This window comes from Pristiophorus japonicus, chromosome 8, assembly GCF_044704955.1.
Source record: "Pristiophorus japonicus isolate sPriJap1 chromosome 8, sPriJap1.hap1, whole genome shotgun sequence".
Taxonomy (NCBI): domain Eukaryota; kingdom Metazoa; phylum Chordata; class Chondrichthyes; family Pristiophoridae; genus Pristiophorus; species Pristiophorus japonicus.
In genome coordinates, this window is record NC_091984.1 from 104,596,751 (window position 1) to 104,615,045 (window position 18,295).

The 18,295-nt window shown below is 43.3% G+C and overlaps 1 protein-coding gene across 1 annotated transcript in view; it reads right to left on the bottom strand.

Annotated features, from left to right (window-relative positions):
- Positions 1-18,295, bottom strand: part of tmem59 (transmembrane protein 59) — a 55,831-nt gene that overhangs the window by 12,362 nt on the left and 25,174 nt on the right. Inside the window, exons 2-5 of the mRNA XM_070887227.1 lie at positions 16,870-16,975; positions 8,802-8,896; positions 6,849-6,998; positions 2,777-2,858 (exon numbers count right to left, since the gene is read on the bottom strand). Of these exons, the coding sequence (XP_070743328.1) occupies positions 2,777-2,858; positions 6,849-6,998; positions 8,802-8,896; positions 16,870-16,975 (433 nt within the window). The remainder of the gene's footprint in view (positions 1-2,776; positions 2,859-6,848; positions 6,999-8,801; positions 8,897-16,869; positions 16,976-18,295) is intronic.

Genomic DNA, 18,295 nt, shown 5'->3' on the forward strand with positions numbered 1-18,295 from the left:
GGGTGATCAAAATCTTAGTCAAAGAAGTGTTTTTTTTTTAAATGGAGGGTCTTAGAGGTGGAAAGGTTTAGAATGGGAATGCCAGAGTGTGGGCCCTAGATGACTGAAAGAATGGCCACCAATGGTGGAGCAATGAGTCTCAGATTCAGACGAAGTGTGTGTTCGGGGAAGGGGTTGTAAGGCTGGAGGAAGTTAAAGTATGGAGGGGCAGGGCAATGAAGGATTTAAACACAGGGATGAGAATTTTAAATTTGAGGTGTTGGAGCACTGGGAGCCAACATAGGTCAACAAGGACAGGCATAATGGGTGAGCAGGACTTTGTGCCAGATAGGATACAGCTTATTTCCTCCTCCTATACCAACAAAAATAAACAAAACTTATGGAACAGTAGGTTACATTTAATTCTACAGGGTGGAGACCAGAAATTCATGCAAGTAGCCAAGCAAAACAGTGATCAAACTAAATGCAGACACAGTGGTTTCCCATGGTTCTTGCTGCACAAGTGCAGACTTGCAACATGTGGAAGAATTCTGGCCATTGACGGGACAAAAATTAATTAGGACATGGGATATATGTAAATATAAGATTGCAAAAACTACCAAATTATCTATACAAAATTATGAATTTTAATTTTATTTATCCCATTAATGAAAAGCAACGTGCTTCAGAAAAGTCCCTTGCAAATAAAACTGTACAGCAATGCGTGGGTCCCATAACAATTATAGCGACTACAGTTTTTGGATTACAATCTACAAAACCAGCTTAGTCGTTCATGTAAACACCTCTAATCTATTCTGAAACTCTACCGTGTCCTATATGAAGTTGTTAAGGCTTCAAAAGCCATGCGTTGGAATAACTTTATAAAGTTAAAATGGCGTCCCACCCCATACTCAAAACTTTTTTTTTTTAAATAGCTTTTTATTGCTGATTTATTTGTCTAGCTGCAAAACAAGTTTGCAAACCAACTTGTCTTTTTAGACTGGTGGTACCCTTAGCATCTCATTTTCAGGAGGAACTACATAGCCTCCACTATAATAGAGCAGTAACTATATGATAAACATGAGCAGCATAATGGTACATTTCTCTCCTACCCCACTAAAAATGCAACTTCTGATGGTTTAAAGCTCCTTGGGTGCCAGCATCGCTCTAGCATTCGTCCAATCATTCTTTCTTCACATGATCCTGGATGGTATGTAAACCATGGGGCGGGAATAATCAAAATCTAACCATACCCCTGTACTCATTTTGTCTCATACATGTACACAGCAGGGATTACTGCACAAGGAAAGCTGAAATTGGTGCCGATTAGTATACGTGCAGCCAAGTTTTGAATGAGCTGATATTTATGGAGGCTGGGAGTCTGGCTAAAAGAACATTTGAATAGTGTGGGGAGGGGGATGGAGTCTGCGGCAAAAGGTAGAGTTTATGACTGGGTCAAAAGATGATGGATTTGGTAAATCCAATGTTTAGCTGGGAGAAATTACAGCTCATCCAAAACTGAATGTCAAGGCCTTGGAGGGAGTGCGGAGGAGATTTACGTGAATAGCACCAAGGATGAGGGACTTCGGTTATGTGGAGAGATTAAAGAAGCTGGGATTGTTCTCCTTACAGCAAAGAAGGTTAAGGAAAGACTTAACAGAAGTGTTCAAAATGATATGGGATTTTGATAGAGTAGATATAGAGAAACTGTTTCCACTGGCAGGAGGGTCAGTAATCAGAGGACACAGACTTAAGGTAGTTGGTAAAAGAACCAGGGAGATATAAGTAAATTTTTAAAAAAATATGAACTTTCAAAAGGGAATTGAATATATACATCAAAAGGAAGCCCTGAAATAGCAGGGGAGTGCAGTCTGACAACTGACAACACAGAGGGTGTGAAGGAATTGAGAGAGCTGGAGGAGAAGTAGTGCGGAGTTCACCCAAAGACATGTGGAAACTGACCCGAAGCCTGCAGACGATATTGCCAGGGGGCGGTATGTAGATGAGGAAGACAAGAGGCCAAGAACCGATCCTCGAGGGGTGATGGTGAGCTGGCTGTCGAGAGGTAATTGGCAAAAATGCTCTGGCTACATACAATTGGATCGGTAAGTGTGAAACCAAACGAGAGCAGTCCCAGCAAGCTGAATTACGAGGAGAGGCGCTGGAGGGTGGTATGTTTGAGCCATTTCCGTGCTATGGAAGGAGTAGTCACCTATTTGGAGAGATTTAAACAGGGAGTTGCAGGAGAGAGAGATGAGCATGGATCGGAGAGGTGACAACACATTAAATGAGACTTTAGTTTGCAAGGGTGTTTTTTTTTTGAGGCGGGGGTGATGACAGCACTCTTGAAATTGGGGGGGGGGCGGAAAGAGAACCATTAACAATCCTAGCTAAAATTAGTTATGTCAGCACAAACCTGGGTCCACACTGGGACTGTCTTGGTCTGTAAAATTCAAGTCGGTAGTGTATGTAGCCAGAGTTACCAGGGTAATTAATCATGACTTTTTTTTTTAAATAAAAGATGGGTCTGTGCCTTACTGCTGGACTGCATTCTCCTCTGCTGAATGTGTGGCAGCGATATGTTGCATTTCAGGTTTTTAAATATATGAATGCTGCAATTCAGGTTTGAATACCGCCAGCAAAACATTTAGCATTTAAATGTATGCCTTACCACTGGGTTGGACAGCCACAACTGTTTACTGCCAAGGTAAATAAAGGCGCTTTTTGCCACATACCTGAAAAATACACCTTTTGTTATACAACAGGTATTAGTCCAGAGATTGGGAATGAAGTTTACCTGACAGTGCCTGAGAAGTTTCTTTTACATCATCTGTTTGCAGCTCAAATTGTGGAACCATAAACTGTACATCAGGTTCAGACTTGAAGGAAAGAGGAAAGAAAAAACATTATAGTTTAAAAATTTCAACTTACAGGTTAAAAACACAAATATTGTACATCTTCTAGAATAATGTGAAAGTCATCCATGAAGTCAAAGCCAGTCCTGGGCAGAGGAAATTCAAAGTATTAACTGCCAAAGATTATAGATCTCATTACAAAAACCTTTTAACCCAGAGACTTCTGGCAGGTCCAGCAAAATGACCATGTCATCCAGATTCTACTCCTGCATGGTGATGCTGATTCAAAAACTAATGTGACAGTAATAAAACTAATCAAGTTCAAGTTCTACAATAGTAAACTTAAACTATAAGTTACCTAAAACATGATTTTAAAAACCAACTCTGCTCTTTCTCCCTTATCTTCACTCCACTTTTTTTGTCCTATTTTAAACTAATTTTTTCCAGTGTAATATAATCTTTATAATGTTTCATATTTTGTTAGAGTAAACAAATTTCAATAATTTTATATACCATCTATGTTTTCTTTCCTGGCTCCCACCAACAATAATTTAGAAAGTGGAAGCAACTTTCAAAGAATCGGGTTTTCAATGACTGAAGTTTTTTCTACAAAACCCATTTTCAATCAATCGAATTACCTGACATCATACATGCCTTTAGGTCAATCGCTAAAGGGACGTTTTGCCCCGACTGACTCAATTTGCATAACGGGCACTGATGTAAAAATGTCAAATACTTGCTCTGATCATCAAATGCACACTTCAGTGATTCCCCAAACCAGTTTACGGCATTGCAAGTGTATATTGAAACATTACCCTCATCCAGTGGCAAAGGTTAAATTTTTTTGAAGGATTACCCAATGTAGCAAAAGCTATGGAAGGATACGAGATCATCATAGGCAGTCCCTCGAAATCGACTTGCTACCACTCGGAGTTCTCAAGTGGCTGAGAACAGTCCAATGCAGGAATTACAGTCTCTGTCACAGGTGGGGCAGACAGTGGTTGAAGGAAGGAGTGGGTGGGAAAGCCTGGTTTTCCATACGCTCCTTCCGCTACCTGCACTTGGTTTCTGCATACTCTCGGCGACGAGACTCGAGTTGCTCAGCGCCCTCCTGGATGCTCTTTCTCCACTTTGGGCGGTCTTGGGCCAGGGATTCCCAGGTGTCAGTTGGGATGTTACACTTTATCCAGGAGGCTTTGAGGGTGTCCTCGAGTTTCTTCTGCCCACTTGGGGCTCACTTGCCGTGTAGGAATTCCGAGTAGAGCACTTGCTTAGGGAGTCTCGTGTCGGGCATGCGGACGATGTGGCCCGCGCAACGGAGCTGGTCGAGTGTGATCAGTGCTTCGATGCTGGGGATGTTAGCCTGATCGAGAAGACTGACATTGGTGCGTCGATCCTCTCAGTGGACTTGCAGGATCTTGCGGAGGCAGAGCTGGTGGTACTTCTCCAGTGCTTTGAGGTGTCTGCTGTCTCCGAGTCCATGTCTCCGAGCCATATACGAGGGCAGGAATCACTTCTGCCCTATACACCATAACCTTGGTGCCAGATTTAAGGTCCTGGTCTTTAAACACTCTCTTCCTCAGGCAACCAAAGACAGCACTGGCTCACTGGAGGCGGTGTTGGACCTAGTCATCAACGTCGGCCCTTGCTGATAGTCAGCTCCCAAGGTATGGAAAATGGTCCACGTTGTCCAAGGCTGAGTTGTGGATTTTGATGGCTGGGCAGGCAGTACTGTGTGGCAGGGTCAGGTTGGTGGAGGACCTTTGTCTTACTGATGTTTAGCACAAGGCCTATGCTTTCGTACGCCTCTGTGAAGGTGTTGACGATGGTTTGGAGTATGCATCGGAGTGTGCGCAGATGCAAACGTCGTCCGTGTACTGTAGTTCAATGGCAGAGGATGGGACAATCTTGGTTCTAGCCTGGAGACGACATAGGTTGAAAAGGTTCCCATTGGTTCTATAGTTTAGTTCCACTCCAGCAGGGAGCTTGTTGAGGGAGATGGAGCATTGTAGCGAGGAAGATCGAGAAGAGCGTTGGTGTGATGATGCAGCCCTGCTTGACCCCGGTCCGGACGTGGACTGGGTCTGTGGTGGATCCGTTGGTCAGGATCACGGCTTGCATGCTGTCGTGGAACTGGTGGAGGGGATGGTGACAAACTTTTGGGGCAGCCGAAACGGAGGAGGATGCTCCAGAGTCCCTTATGGTTGACAGTGTCAAAGGCCTTTGTGAGGTCAAAGGCGGCCATGTACAAGGGTTGGTGCTGTTCCCTGCATTTCTCCTGTCGCGCGGTGAAGATCATGTCCGTTGTATCCCTCGTGGGCGGAATCCACATTGTGACTCTGGGAGGAGCTCTTCAGCCACAGGGAGAAGACAGTTGAGGAGGATTCTTGCAATGACTTTCCCAGTGGCCAACAGCAGGGAGATTCCTCTGTAGTTGCCGCAGTCGGACTTGTCCCCTTTTTTGAAGATGGTCACGATTATGGCATACGAGAATAAGAGAAGTCTTTAACGGACAAACAAGCTGGCGTACACGTATACATAATTCATGAAAAGGTGAGGGATGAGATCACTAGTTGACTGGTGTGGTTAAAAACATTTACCTTCAACATTGTACCTGGTTCGTGGATCACAAACTTGAAACAATTACTTTTCAAAAGTTAGAACACAAGACATGGAGATATTGATTAAGGATCTTGTGACCATGATTTCAGAGTTTAAATTTATAAAGTCATTCCAGCAGGAGTAGAATATTTAGGCTGACAAATGTATGTGCATAAATTAGCCCCCCAAAACATTCAAGTACACCAGGGTTCGCCTCATTGCTCATTGACAGCCAATCAAAGCACTGATACAGAAACCACTTTTGCAGACAGTACAGTATATAAGGCAACACCCATTAAACATCAAGATTCAACAGTGTGACACTAAGCCAGAGAGCCAAGAAGTTCCTGACTTCAAACCCCAGTCCATGCCAAGTTATCTGATCTCAGCCAGCAGAGAAATGAGCTATGAAGGAATTGTACAGAAAAAGGAGTGGACGGTAGTCCTCACTCCTGATAGCTGCTAGAAAAAGCATGTATAGATGTCAAGTGAGGACATAATCAGGCTTAGCTGTGGTGCCCTTTAAACTCACTGTAGTGTACAGTACTGGCCTCACATTAACAGCAGCCATTTGAGCGAGGTATCAAAGGGTTGCTGGCATCATGTAACCATATCACAGGAAAACTTTGGAGGAGAAAACTGAGTGATGCAGGTGATGGTGTGAAAATAATCAAATTTCCGATATTACAACTCAAAAGCAGCCATTTTATCAAAGGCAAATATTATAAATTGTCAAAGTTATCATTGAAGTGTATTATGTTTACTGTAGTTTAAAATGGCAGTTGCCAAGATAAAGTTTGAGTTAATGAACATTTTAGTTCATTTATAGCTCATGTGCGCTTACTCCCAGTGATTACTTAAGGGTATTCCAAGCGTAAAGTAGTTGAGGGTTTCTGGATACTCCTCAGTGAGCTGTGGGTGTGAAGACATTTTTTTTTTTAAAAAAAGGTATCAGAATTTATTGGTCAATACTAATGCTCTGGCAGTCTAAAGGTTCAATCATCTTGTTCATTTTCAGTTCTGTTATTGACATAATTCCCATTGTTCTTCCAATTACTCTAATATTTTCCTTCTTTACCTTCAATCTAATTTATTTCCATGGTGACATAATGACTTCCCTCCCCCAATGATAGTGAATGTAAATCTCCTTTCAATAGATAAACCAATAATTTTGTAGATGAAAAAAACACAAACTACAAAAAGGTGGAAATACACAGCAGATCCATCAACATCTGGGAAGAGGATAATATATTCCACGTAGACCCTTCGTCAGGACAGCTAAAGAATCTAATCGATAGATGTTAGCCGATCTTATTTCAGATGCTGGTGGATCTGCCATACACTTTCAGCACTGCTTTTATTTGTGCACCTCATTTAATTCACTAGCGAGTGCTGAATATGCAATGCTGTTACCTGGAATACAACTACTTTGCCATCATCAGTTTGCAGGTAGAAGGTCCACGAGGTGAAGAAGCTCTGAGCCGAATTCATTAAATCATTGCAGAAAGCAGACATTATGCTGATTGGGTAAACAAAATGGATTTTTGGCACCATGGACATGAGCTGCGGGAAGGAGGATAAATTGTCATGCAAAATATAACAAAATCATATACTACAGTCATAGTTAAAACAGAAAAGGGAACAAAGTTTATATTTAGTGGTGATCCCTACGTAATTGAAATTACATGACATGGCTGATACAGCATGCGTTCTAGATTAGACCAGTAGTTCTTAAGTTTTTCATGCTAGGTCCCACCAATAAATTCTCTGTCGCCCATAGCTGACAAGCTGTGGATACTGTCTTCAAAACATTCACTGTATTCATTGTTGCTTTCCTTCTTCATTTCTATTACTTCCCTCTCCTCCACACCTATGAACATTAACTTTTCTCTCCCTCACCGATTACTTTTTTTAAAAAAAGCTGTTAGTCTCTCTTTATTAACTGTAACTTTCCCATGAGGAGACTGTAGTCTGAAGAGTCAGTCAGGAGGCAGACTGGCTGTAACACCCCTTAATCAAGGTATCAGCCAAAAATCACTGTCCACAATCACAAATGAAGAATGAAGAATGGTCAATCAGGCAATGTACTCGAGGAAGGCTGTAGAACTATGCCCCAGCAATAAGGCACTTCCTTCAGGAGAGGAGGAGAAAATTAATTCCTTCAGGATAATGAAGGAAGCCAACAGCTGCACTCCTCCTCCCCAACAAAAGATAAATAGAAACAATCTGCCCTCCCCTGCTGCGTTCAAAAAAAAAACCATAAACCTACAGGGATCCTGCAAAAATTAGCCCAAAATCAAGGGAACATCTGCACACAAAAAAATCTATAGGTTCTGTTGGCAGAGGAATGGCTGAAATTGACCAAATTATTGGGAAGCACCAATTGAAAATGTCTGCAATTTAGTGGTTCTGCCTCAGTGCTTGCACATCCCATATTCTGAATTCCAAGAGTACCCCTTTGTCCTCCAGCCTGCAGATACCAAATATATCAATGTTTTTATTTTTTTATTTTAAAAAACACATTTTTAACACCTGTGAGCATGCACAATGTAAGGACCTACTGCTCCCAGGCAAACATGCTGTGGATTATAGAGGATACATGAGGATCGAAACAATGAACTCCAACAGATCAGGAACAAATACCATGCAATCGACACTTTCTAAGAGCTGGGGCTCAGACTTAGTCAAGAGATAGAGAGACATCAGGGAAGAGGGGCATCAAGACACAAATTTGGATTGCATTATGACTTGACAATTTACTTGAGATACCAGGCCTGGAAATCAGCAATGTTCGCTCGAATTTATTTTTGGGTGCATGGCCCCTTTAATGGGCTGCACAGCCCATTCAAATTTCCCTGCATGCGATGTTTTTCCATTTAAAAGCCACATAACGGCCTGCGCAGGACCTCTAGACTGCTGCGCAGCTCAATAGGAACATTGACAATCAGTGTCTGCTTCTACATATCGGAAGAATGAACATTTCCAGCACAGGTGTGTGTGTGGGAGAACTTCACAACATTTTTTTACTTCTACATATATTTAAAATAACATTTGGGGAAGACGAAAAGGTGTGAGGTCTAGGGGTTGGACTTCGATGGGGTGGGGTGGGGGGGGGAAAAGAGTCAGCAGCGATAATGCCAGCCATAGGAGGACACTATCAGACAACTTTCTCTTACTATCTGAACACGCACACACACTTCAAATCTTTTATTCACAAAATTTTAAAGAATTTTTCTTCAGTGTTGTTTTTTTTTCTAACTAATTCTCTTCCATCCCTCCATTTCTATTCGCCTTCATTCTTTCCAATCATGTCTGGTGCCCATTTAATTTGTACATTCTCTCCTTTTTACCTGTTTTTTTTCTTACCTGTTTCTGTCTCTGTTCAGCAAACGGAAGCTGGTTTTCACACCCCAAGTTGCACGCGTATTGCTCATCTTGCTGTTTATATGCTTCAGCACACGCTAAAAAGGGAATGCAAATTGTAAAAAAGAAAGCATTTTGAATGTTAGATCCAGACCGTATATGCATCAGTCTTGCATAAAAGGTGTCCACACGTAGTCAACAGGCCTCATGGAATTCCTGAAGTCCAGGAACCTCATCCAATTTGTGCTTAACATTGTAATAAAGCTACCCCTCATTTGATTAATTTTTATCATGATCAGGTATTGTTTTTTGTTTCAGCATCATAATGTATGAGTTCAATAAATAAATCATAATGGATGTGTGAAATTCCATACCATGTCTACTTGAACTGAGAAAAACACCCAACCGTACAATTAGATTTTTGCACTTCTAACCACAAGTGGCATCTGGAGAGAATAGAGAGTTGTGTAATACTACGATAGGGTACTGGTGGGAATGTGAATGTTTAAAAATGTATAGAGACATTGAAGTTGAGAACATGGGAATTGTATAGGGACAGTATAAGCTAACAAAGAATTCATGGAGGAATAGCCATGACATCTCAGACTCGAAACTGCGAAATGTTACAACACTAACACGTATTGAAACAAAACCCACAGCTTGCAGAAAAACCTCAAGGTCTTATTAAATCATGTCATTAACCTGAAACATTAACAGAAGGTCTTTGTTTAAAATCAGACCATACTTAGGTCGGCTTATGAGTGGACAAAGGGAAAGAGGGATCAAAAGAGATAGGCTGAACTAGGATGTCACTCTAGCCCTATCTTGTTATCTTTTGCCGAAAATGTATAACCATCGTCCCTTTACAATGTAACGTCACTTTGTCCGTAGGAAGTGGGTGCGTTCGAACAGACTTGCATTCCTTCTGTCTGATAAAGTCCCCGATCGGGATTTGCTTTTTAAATAAAAGCTTGCTTTGTTTAAAGCACAAACGGTATTCGTTTCAGTAATTTTGCTGAACCAGATTGAGGTAAAAGAATCCAGAAATCAACAGGCACATGTTTTTAAACTATAGCCTATTTGTAGCAATATATTAAACAAATGTAACAACACCTTCATAAACTATGATAATTTGGTCCAACTACATCAGATCTGTAGTGGAGGAGGAGGAGGTACTGAGTGAGCAGGATACAAATTAAATCATGAATTCCAAGGGCAACCCTAAACTAAATCCATGCAATCTATAGCCTCCTTTTGGCTTCCAGAGAAAATGTTTATGTTTAAAATAAACACATGCCATATTACCACCAGAGAACTGATGAATTTAGACTCAGTACTCTGATCCACACTATTGAAGCAAATACTATTACATTGGTAAAGCCACTCAAATATAAAGGAGTGGTTTTATTACAGCAATATTACATTTTTCAATAAGCACTTGAGTAAAAACAAAATGTTCCTTTCCATTCATGGTTTTTAAATTTTCTTCTGCTTTATAAATTTTAAACTTTAAAAATCACTTGAAAATCTTTTTTATGCCTGCCTTCTTCTTTCTCCTGACACCCACCATATTTTGCAAGCAGCACATTTTGTTTTAATAAAAGGTTCATCGTTGACCAGATTTTTTGTCAGTCAAAAGACCAGAATGTAAGAATTACATGGTCACATGACAGATCTACAGCATACAAAAACACAAACATGGAAGGGGCTCTTGGCCCCTCGAGCCTGTTCCGCCATTCAATATCATGGCTGATGATCTACTTCAACTCCATTTGCCTGCACTATCCCCATACCCCTCGATTCCCTTAATATCCAAAAATCTAATCGATCTCAGTCTTGAATATAAACAACCGAGCATCCATAGCCCTCTGGGATAGAGAATTCCAAAGATTCACCACCCTCCAAGGTGAAAAAATTTCTCCTCATCTCAGTCCTGAATGACCGACCCCTTATTCTGAATCTGTGACCACCCTGGTTCTAGACTCCCCAGCCAGGGGAAACATCCTCCTTGCATCTACCCCATCAAGCCCTGTAGGAATGTTGTATGTTTCAATGAGATCACCTCTCATTCTTCTGAACTCAAGAATATAGGCCTAGTCTACTCAATCGCTCCTCATGAGACAATTCCCCCATCCCAGGAATTAGTCTGGTGAACCTTCGCTGCACTTCCTCTATGGGAAGTATATTCTTCCTTAGGTAAGGAGACCAAAACTGTACACAATACTCCAGGTGTGGTCTCACCAGGGCCCTAATTGCAGAAAGATGTTTTTACTCTTGTACTTAAATCCTCTTGTAATAAAGGCCAACATACCATTTGCTCTCTTAATTGCTTGCAGTACCTGCATGTTAACTTTCAGTGATTTGTGTACATGTACACCCAGGCCCCTCTGAACACCAACATTTCCCAATTTCTCAACATTTAAAAAAATAATCTGCTTTTCTATTTTTCCTACCAAAGTGGATAACTTCACATTTCTCCACATTAATGGGCCCAAGTTGCTCCTGATTTTTTTGGAGCAACTGGTGTAGAACGGAGTATCTTAGAAATTCAAATTCTCGGCATTTAGTTTGCTCCAGTTCTAGTCAGTTAGAACAGTTTCACTTTGGAACAGAATTTTTTTTTCAAAAGGGGTGTGTCCGGCCACTTACGCCTGTTTTCAAAGTTTCGGCAGTGAAAACTTACTCCAAACTAACTTAGAATGGAGTAAGTGAAGATTTTTGTACGCTCGAAAAAACCTCGTCTACACTTTAGAAAATCAGGCGTAGGTTACAAATTAGGCGTAGGGAATGAGGTGGGAGGGAAGTCATTAAATTCTACAATCAATCCTTAGTTATACTTATACAAATATTATACAAATAAAGCCAACCTGAATAAAAATTTATAAGCAAAGAAAAGATTAAATAAACCATGTTCCGACCTGTGTGAAACATCAGCAGCCTTCGAGCTGCTGTGCTTCGGGCTTGCCTTTCATGTTGGAGACAGGCAGGGGTGTGGCGTCAGTGTCTCGACGGCAGCCCCAACAGCGACAGCAAACAGTCTTCGAGCTGAGCTGCTGGCAGGCCGTCATTCTCTTAGTGGCTGGCCGGCAGCCGAAGGATCAACACCGGAGGCACGCAGCTTTTCAAGGGGGGGTTGAGGCCATTCGGCCATGGGATAGGAGCGGCGTCAGTGGCTGGCCGGCAGCCGAAGGATCAACACCGGACGCAGCTTTTCAAGGGGGCTGAGGCCATTTGGCCATGGGATAGGAGTGGCGTCAGTGGCTGGCCGGCAGCCGAAGGATCAACACCGGACGCATGCAGCTTTTCAAGGGGGCTGAGGCCATTTGGCCATGGGATAGGAGCGGCGTCAGTGGCTGGCCGGCAGCCGAAGGATCAACACCAGACGCACGCAGCTTTTCAAGGGGGCTGAGGCCATTTGGCCATGGGATAGGAGTGGCGTCAGTGGCTGGCCGGCAGCCGAAGGATCAACACCGGACGCACGCAGCTTTTCAAGGGGGCTGAGGCCATTTGGCCACGCTTAAGGGGCGGCGTCAGTGGCTCGACGGCAGCCGAGTCCTTTTAAAAATGGCCAGTGCCAATGTTTGTTTGACACTGCGCGTGCGCGCACGCTCCAACGCGCACGCGCAGGGTTGCCGGCACCACGTTGATTCATTTAAATTGGACCCGCCCCCCACTACTTACAGAATCGCGCGAGTGTTTGGCTCCGCCCCCCGCGCCAAGCTGAGATCGAGCTCCGAGGAGCCGGAGAATATCGAAGTTTTTTTCTAGCGCACTTTTAGGCGCGAAGAACAGGCGTCCAGCTCGGAGGTGCGCCGTTTTCGGCGCGGGCCGAAACTTGGGACCTATATTCCATTTGCCACATTCTTGCCCATTCACTTAGCTTGTCTATATCCCCTTGAAGCCTCTGCACCCTCCTGATAACTTATCTAGCTTTGTATCATCAGCAAACTTGGATATATTACATTTGGTCCCCTCATCCAAATCATTGATTATAGATTGTGAATAGCTGAGGCCCAAGCACCGATCATTGCAGCACCCCACTAGTTACTTACTGCCTGCCAATCTGAAAATGATATGTTTATTCCTACTCTGTGTTTCGTGTCTGTTAACCAATCCTCAATCCATGCTGGAATATTACCCCCAATCCCACGAGCCCTAATTTTGTTTCATAAATTCTGTTATCACATCCATAATAATAGATTCTAGCATTTTCCGTACTACACTAACCATCAGCCCCAGAGTCAAACAATACCTTGAATAAACTCTCCCGTGACACTGAAATGGTCAATAACGGAGTCATACAGAATTTCCAATGGTTTGTGTATTTGAAGGAGAGCAATAAAGACTCGTCTGTTCTCACAATCCCTTCTGCTGTGCAACAACACTGCCAAATATCCAGAGGTAGGTAGATTGTGTGCCTATGTCTCACATGGGAATGGTGAGTGGCCCACAAAAAACATTTTTAAAAAGACAGGAGGTATGCTTCCTCTATGGTTCAGTTGGCATAGACAGTGTGACTTGAGGCAGAGATTTAATTCAAACCAGCAACTACATCCCAAACACAACCCATTTTTAATGTTATTGCTGAAATGCTATTGGTTAACCAAAAAGAGCTTTAGCTACAGTGAAGCTATTATGCACCAAGAATACTACATACAAATGTTATATGACTACCTGTGACATAGGACCCTTGGCAACATCATCACTGTTTTTGTTCTGCATGTGCAAGATGGCTAGTCACCACAACTGATGCTCAAAGAACACAGCTCTTACCAGTGACCATTTCATTCTATTTCCTTATAAAACGTCATCAGTGACTCACCTGTAAGCTAACTGGACAACATACTGAAAGACTGGTTTATAGGTCAGTTATATGACATCAATATGAGGCTAAACCACATTACATGGATACAATTTTGGGCCCAAGTTTCCACAGGATAAAAAACGGGCGCCCCTCCGAGCTGGGCGCCCGTTTTTCGCGGCTAAAAAAAAACGCGCTATTCTCGAGCGCTTTGCAGCTCCTTGTCTGTTTGGCGCGGCGCCTACACTCGCGCCGATTTTGTAAGTGGGAGGGGGCGGGTACTATTTTTTTTCCTGACGGCAACGCTGCGCGTGCGCGTTGGAGCGTTCGCGCACGCGCAGTGTGAAGGAAACATTGGCACTCGGCCATTTTTGTAGTTCTTTGTAGCCGTTTAATTTTTGAACATTTTTTAATAAAAGCACATTGCCATCAGCACAGAGGCTTCTTGCAGCCTTCTCACTGTCTCCTTCCCCTCCCCACCCTCCATGGCAACAAACAGCGGTTTCCTCCCCCTCCCTCCCCTCCACGGCGGCAACAAACCGCTGTCTCCTTCCCCTTCCCCTCCCTCCCCTCCACGGCAACAAACGGCGGTTTCCTCCCCCTCCCTCCCCTCCACGGTGGCAACAAACGGCTGTCTCCTTCCCCTCCACGGCAACAAACCGCTGTCACCTCCCCCTCCCTCCCCTCCACGGCGGCAACAAACCGCTGTCTCCTTCCCCTTCCCCTCCCTCCCCTCCACGGCAACAAACGGCGGTTTCCTCCCCCTCCCTCCCCTCCACGGTGGCAACAAACGGCTGTCTCCTTCCCCTCCACGGCAACAAACCGCTGTCTCCTTCCCCTTCCCCTCCCTCCCCTCCACGGCAACAAACGGCGGTTTCCTCCCCCTCCCTCCCCTCCACGGTGGCAACAAACGGCTGTCTCCTTCCCCTCCACAGCAACAAACCGCTGTCTCCTTCCCCTCCCTCCCCTCCACGGGAACAAATCGCTGTCTCCTTCCCCTCCCTCCCCTCCGCGGCAACAAACGGCGGTTTCCTTCCCCTCCCCCCGTGGCAACAAACCGCTGTCTCCTTCCCCTCCCTCCCCTCCGCGGCAACAAACGGCGGTTTCCTTCCCCACCCCCCGCGGCAACAAACGATGGCTGAAGCACTTTCACACAGGTAGGAAGATGGTTTATTTAATCTTTTCTTTGCTTATAAATGTTTATTCAGGTTGGATTTATTTGTATAATATTTGTAGAAGTATAAATAAGGATTGATTGTAGAATTTAATGAGTTCCCTTCCCCAACCCCCCTCCCCCCCCACCTCGTTCTGGACGCCTAATTTGTAACCTGCGCCTGATTTTTTAATGTGTAGAACAGGTTTTTTCAGTTCTACAAAAATCTTCACTTGCTCCATTCTACTTTAGTTTGGAGTACGTTTTCACTGTGGAAACTTTGAAATCAGGCGTCAGTGGCCGGACACGCCCCCTTTTGAAGAAAAAATTCTGTTCCAAAGTAGAACTGTTCTACCTCACTAGAACGGCAGAAAAAAAAATGTAGAGAATTGCGATTTCTAAGATAGTCCGTTCTCCACCAGTTGCTCCTAAAAATCAGGCGCAAATCATGTGGAAACTTGGGCCCAATATGTGGAGTACAGATTAAGAGTCACGCCACAGAGTCTGCATTACACCTCTCTGGCTTTGCATAACTTTCTAAATTTCACTTTTGACCTTAATGGTAGCAAAAAGTTGACTAGAAACAGTTCTTTGTTGTTAAAAAAATAATTTACAAATGGATGCCACCAATCAGAGCGCTGTGCACATGTGATTGTGCTACCTGTAAACAGCGATGCAGAGCTAGCAGCGTAGAAACATAGAAAATAGGTGCAGGAGTAGGCCATTCGGCCCTTCGAGCCTGCACCACCATTCAAGATCATGGCTGATCATTCACCTCAGTACTCCTTTCCTGCTTTCTCTCCATACCCCTTGATCCCTTTAGCCATAAGGGCCATATCTAACTCCCTCTTGAATATATCCAACGAACTGGCATTAACAACTCTCTGCAGTAGAGAATTCCACAGGTTAACAACTCAGTGAAGAAGTTTCTCCTCATCTCGGTCCTAAATGGCTTACCCCTTATCCTTAGACTGTGTCCCCTGGTTCTGGACTTCCCCAACATCGGGAACATTCTTCCTGCATCTAACCTGTCCAGTCCCGTCAGAACTTTATATGTTTCTATGAGATCCCCTTTCATCCTTCTAAATTCCAATGTATAAAGGCCCAGTTAATCCAGTCTTTCCTCATATGTCAGTCCCGCCATCCTGGGAATCAGTCTGGTGAACCTTCGCTGCACTCCCTCAATAGCAAGAATGTCCTTCCTCAGATTAGATGACCAAAACTGAACACAATATTCCAGGTGAGGCCTTACCAAGGCCCTGTACAACTGCAGTAAGACCTCCCTGCTCCAATACTCAAATCCCCTAGCTATGAAGGCCAACATTTGTCTTCTTCACCGCCTGCTGTAGTTGCATGCCAACCTTCAATGACCGACGTACCATGACACCCAGGTCACGTTGCACCTCCCCTTTTCGTAATCTGCCGCCATTCAGATAATATTTTGCCTTCATGTTTTTGCCACCAAAGTGGATAACCTCACATTTATCCACATTATACTGCATCTGCCATGCATTTGCCCACTTACCTAACCTGTCCAAGTCATCCTGCAGCCTCTTAGCATCCTCCTCACAGCTCACACAGCCACCCAGCTTAGTGTCATCTGCAAACTTGGAGATATTACACTCAATTCCTTCATCTAAATCATTGATGTATATTGTAAATAGTTGGGGTCCCAGCACTGAGCCCTGCAGCACCCTACTAGTCACTGCCTGCCATTCTGAAAAAGGACCAGTTTATTCCGATTCTCTGCTTTCTGTCTGCCAATCAGTTCTCTATCCACGTCAGTACATTACCCTCAATACCATGTGCTTTAATTTTGCACACCAATCTCGTGTGTGGAACCTTGTCAAAAGCCTTTTGAAAGTCCAAATGCACCACATCCACTGGTTCTCCCTTATCCACTCTACTCGTTACATCCTCAAAAAAATTCTAGAAGATTTGTCAAGCATGGTTTCCCTTTCATAAATCCATGCTGACTTGGACCACTCCTGTCATTGCTTTCCAGTTTTTAAAAAAAAATCTAACATAATCCACACGATTATCAGGTTCTAGTTTAGCCAAATTTTCTGTACATCACCACAGCACACTGTGGCAAACCACACAGTTCAAAGTCTTACCAGATTCACATTCATTCTTGGTCCGGTTTAAGTCAGCACCATCATCCACAAACTGACAAATGGAGAACAGCCTGCAGCCTCTCTGACAAGCGTAGAGTTCCTCCTCCTGCCATTATGGGGGAAAAGACAGACAAAAATGAAAAACATCCTTTTAAAAATGATACATTCAAGTGCAAAGGTCAGTGCTACCAGCATCAATTGGTATTCAATTCTAAGATGCATTGTCCAAAGTTTAAAATTGGGGGGGAAAAAAAATGAAAAATGAAGATCCACACTTCTACAAATACTAAAACTTAACTCCCCTTGTTGATATGAGGCTAAAGGGGGAAGAATGACAAGTGCTGAAATTGCACAGGTCAGTCAGCATCTGAAAAGACTAATGTAAATTAATGCTTCATGTTCAACAACAACAACTTGTATTTATATAGCATCTTTAACATAGTGAAATGTCCCAAGGCACTTCACAGGAGTATCATGCGATAAAAATTTGACAAGCCGCATAAGTAGAAATTAGCGCAGGTATCCAAAAGCTTGGTGAAAGATATGAGAAAAGAGAGGTGGAAAGGCGGAGGCGTTTAGGCAGGGAGTTCCAGAGCTTGGAGCCTAGGCAACAGAAGGATCCCCTTGGAATGAGTGATCATAGCATGGTTGAATTTCAAATTCAGATGGAGGGCAAGAAAGTTGGATCTCAAACCAGCATACTAAGCTTAAATAAAGGAGACTATGAAGATATGAGGGCAGTGTCGGCTAAAGCAGACTGGGAAAACAGATTAAAGTGTAGGACGATTGATGAACAGTGGCGTACATTTAAGGAGATATTTCACAACTCTCAAGAATAAATTCCAGTGAGGAAAGGGTGTAAAAGATAGCCACCTGTGGCTAACTAAAGAAAGAAAGAACGGTATCCAATTAAAAACAAGGGCATACAAAGTGGCCAAAACTAGTGGGAGGACAGAATTTTGGGAAGCTTTTAAAAGCCAGCAAAGAACGACTAAAAAAATGATTAAGAAAGAGAAGATAAGACTATGAAAGTAAACTAGCACAAAATATAAAAACAGATAGTAAGAGTTTCTATAGATATATAAAAAGGAAAAGAGTGGCTAAAGTAAAGCAAGACCCAGGAATTAGTAATGAGGAACATGGAAATGGCAGAAACTCTGAACAAATATTTTGTATCAATCTTTACAGTAAAAATAGTCCAACAGTGGACAGTAAAGGGGCTATTGGGGGGTAGGGGGTGGGGGGAGGAACTTAACACAATCACAATCACTAAGGAGGTGGTACTCAGTAAGATAATGGGACTAAAGGCAGATAAACCCCTTGACCTGATGGCTTGCATCCTAGGGTCTTAAGTATCAGCAGGGATTGGGGATGCATTGGTTGTAATTTACTAAAATTCCCTGGATTCTGGGGAGGTCCCAGCAGA